Source organism: Lactuca virosa, chromosome 9 (assembly GCF_052849685.1).
Source record: "Lactuca virosa cultivar CGN04683 chromosome 9, Lactuca_virosa_CGN04683_v6, whole genome shotgun sequence".
Lineage (NCBI taxonomy): Eukaryota > Viridiplantae > Streptophyta > Magnoliopsida > Asterales > Asteraceae > Lactuca > Lactuca virosa.
The window spans coordinates 306,608,523-306,611,650 of NC_136434.1; the positions used below are offsets into that span (position 1 = coordinate 306,608,523).

A 3,128-nucleotide genomic window follows, 5' to 3' on the forward strand; every position below is an offset into this window, starting at 1 on the left:
GGGTTTAGGGTTCAGGGTTCAGGGTTCAGGGTTCAGGGTTCAGGTTTCAGGGTTCATGGTTTAGGGTTCAGGGTTTAAAGTTCATGGTTCATGGTTCAGGGTTTAGGGTTTAGGGTTTAGATTTCAGGGTTTAGGGTTCAGGGTTCAGGGTTCAAGGTTCAGGGGTTTAGGGGTTTACGGGTTAGGGATTTAAAGTTTAGGAACGAGCATACCCTCTATTGATGTGATATCCACACACCAGCTCTTGAGACAAGAGAATATTATCAAGAATGGACCGGCCTGGTATAAAAGCAGATTGATTATCCGAGACAAAAACCCAAGAAAATCACGAATCCACTTCATAATGATCTTACTAATACACTTATATACCACATTGCAACAGGCAATAGGTCTATAGTCTCCAACCCGGGGACTACACTTTAGGAACAAGAGCTATGGCAGTAGCATTGATCTCGTTAAGAATTTTTTTCTTTCAAAAAAATTCTTTCACGGCTTTACAAAAATCATCTCCCACTATAACCCAAGCACCCTTAAAAAACTTAGACGTGTATCCATCGGACCCTAGAGCTTTGTCTTCATCAATATCAAATAACGTAGCTTTAATTTCATCACATGTTATCTCTTTGACCATATTTAAAGCTTGAACATGAGTCAACTTGTTCTCAAAAAGATCTTTAGGACTGATAATGGGCCTGACATTGCGATCAACACCCAAAAGGTCATTGAAATATTTCACAATCTGCTTAAAAGCTTCATCACCTTCTTTCCATTTGCCATCATTATCCATAATGGTTTCAACTTTGTTTCTGTTAATCTTTCCTTTGACAACTTTATGGAAATAGGCAGACTTACAGTCTCCTTCCTTCAACCACTGCACTTTAGCTCTTTGTTTTAAAATCTTTTCTTCTTCAATACTGGCATTAAGGAAAGCTTGTAGATAAAATCCTTCTTCAGAACGTAAATCTCCATTATAAGGATCATTATCCAGCTCAATTTGCACTTTATCCAATTCTTCTCTACATTTTTGCACTTTTTCTGCATAACTACCTTGATCATTTAGAAGCTTCCGAAGCGGTTTGTACAGAATTTTCAACTTTTGACATAGCGGAAACATGTCAAAACCTTCCACAGGAGTACTCCAATATTTATCAACCGTAGGAAGAAAATCCTCCAAAACAGTGATATCATTGAAAAACTTAAGGGTTTAGGGTTTAGGGTTTTAGGATTTTAGGGTTTAGGGTTGTAGGGTTTAGGGTTTAGGGTTTAGGGTTCAGGGTTCAGGGTTCAGGGTTCAGGTTTCAGGGTTCATGGTTCAGGGTTCAGGGTTTAAAGTTCATGGTTCATGGTTCAGGGTTTAGGGTTTAGGGTTTAGATTTCAGGGTTTAGGGTTCAGGGTTCAGGGTTCAAGGTTCAGGGGTTTACGGGTTAGGGATTTAGAGTTTAGGAACGAGCATACCCTCTATTGATGTGATATCCACACACCAGCTCTTGAGACAAGAGAATATTATCAAGAATGGACCGGCCTGGTATAAAAGCAGATTGATTATCCGAGACTAAAAACCCAAGAAAATCACGAATCCACTTCATAATGATCTTACTAATACACTTATATACCACATTGCAACAGGCAATAGGTCTATAGTCTCCAACCCGGGGACTACACTTTAGGAACAAGAGCTATGGCAGTAGCATTGATCTCCTTAAGAATTTTTTTCTTTCAAAAAAATTCTTTCACAGCATTACAAAAATCATCTCCCACTATAACCCAAGCACCCTTAAAAAACTTAGACGTGTATCCATCGGACCCTAGAGCTTTGTCTTCATCAATATCAAATAACGCAGCTTTAATTTCATCACATGTTATCTCTTTGACCATATTTAAAGCTTGAACATGAGTCAACTTGTTCTCAAAAAGATCTTTAGGACTGATAATGGGCCTGACATTGCGATCAACACCCAAAAAGTCATTGAAATATTTCATAATCTGCTTAAAAGCTTCATCACCTTCTTTCCATTTGCCATCATTATCCATAATGGTTTCAACTTTGTTTCTGTTAATCTTTCCTTTGACAACTTTATGCAAATAGGCAGACTTACAGTCTCCTTCCTTCAACCACTGCACTTTAGCTCTTTGTTTTAAAATCTTTTCTTCTTCAATACTGGCATTAAGGAAAGCTTGTAGATAAAATCCTTCTTCAGAACGTAAATCTCCATTATAAGGATCATTATCCAGCTCAATTTGCACTTTATCCAATTCTTCTCTACATTTTTGCACTTTTTCTGCATAACTAGCTTGATCATTTAGAAGCTTCCGAAGCGGTTTGTACAGAATTTTCAACTTTTGACATAGCGGAAACATGTCAAAACCTTCCACAGGAGTACTCCAATATTTATCAACCGTAGGAAGAAAATCCTCCAAAACAGTGATATCATTGAAAAACTTAAGGGTTTAGGGTTTAGGGTTTTAGGATTTTAGGGTTTAGGGTTGTAGGGTTTAGGGTTTAGGGTTCAGGGTTCAGGGTTCAGGGTTCAGGGTTCAGGTTTCAGGGTTCATGGTTCAGGGTTCAGGGTTTAAAGTTCATGGTTCATGGTTCAGGGTTTAGGGTTTAGGGTTTAGATTTCAGGGTTTAGGGTTCAGGGTTCAGGGTTCAAGGTTCAGGGGTTTAGGGGTTTACGGGTTAGGGATTTAGAGTTTAGGAACGAGCATACCCTCTATTGATGTGATATCCACACACCAGCTCTTGAGACAAGAGAATATTATCAAGAATGGACCGGCCTGGTATAAAAGCAGATTGATTATCCGAGACAAAAACCCAAGAAAATCACGAATCCACTTCATAATGATCTTACTAATACACTTATATACCACATTGCAACAGGCAATAGGTCTATAGTCTCCAACCCGGGGACTACACTTTACGAACAAGAGCTATGGCAGTAGCATTGATCTCGTTAAGAATTTTTTTCTTTCAAAAAAATTCTTTCACGGCTTTACAAAAATCATCTCCCACTATAACCCAAGCACCCTTAAAAAACTTAGACGTGTATCCATCGGACCCTAGAGCTTTGTCTTCATCAATATCAAATAACGCAGCTTTAATTTCATCACATGTTATCTCTTTGACCAT

General features: G+C 38.5%; 1 protein-coding gene across 1 annotated transcript; it reads right to left on the minus strand.

Moving 5' to 3' along the window:
• Nucleotides 1-1,717: 1,717 nt before the first annotated feature.
• On the minus strand, nt 1,718-3,128 carry LOC145140693 (uncharacterized). The gene is made up of 2 exons (XM_079074098.1): nt 3,018-3,128; nt 1,718-2,413 (listed from the first exon to the last, which is right to left on the minus strand). Exons 1-2 carry the CDS (start codon nt 3,126-3,128, stop codon nt 1,718-1,720), a joined length of 807 nt encoding a protein of 268 aa, XP_078930224.1.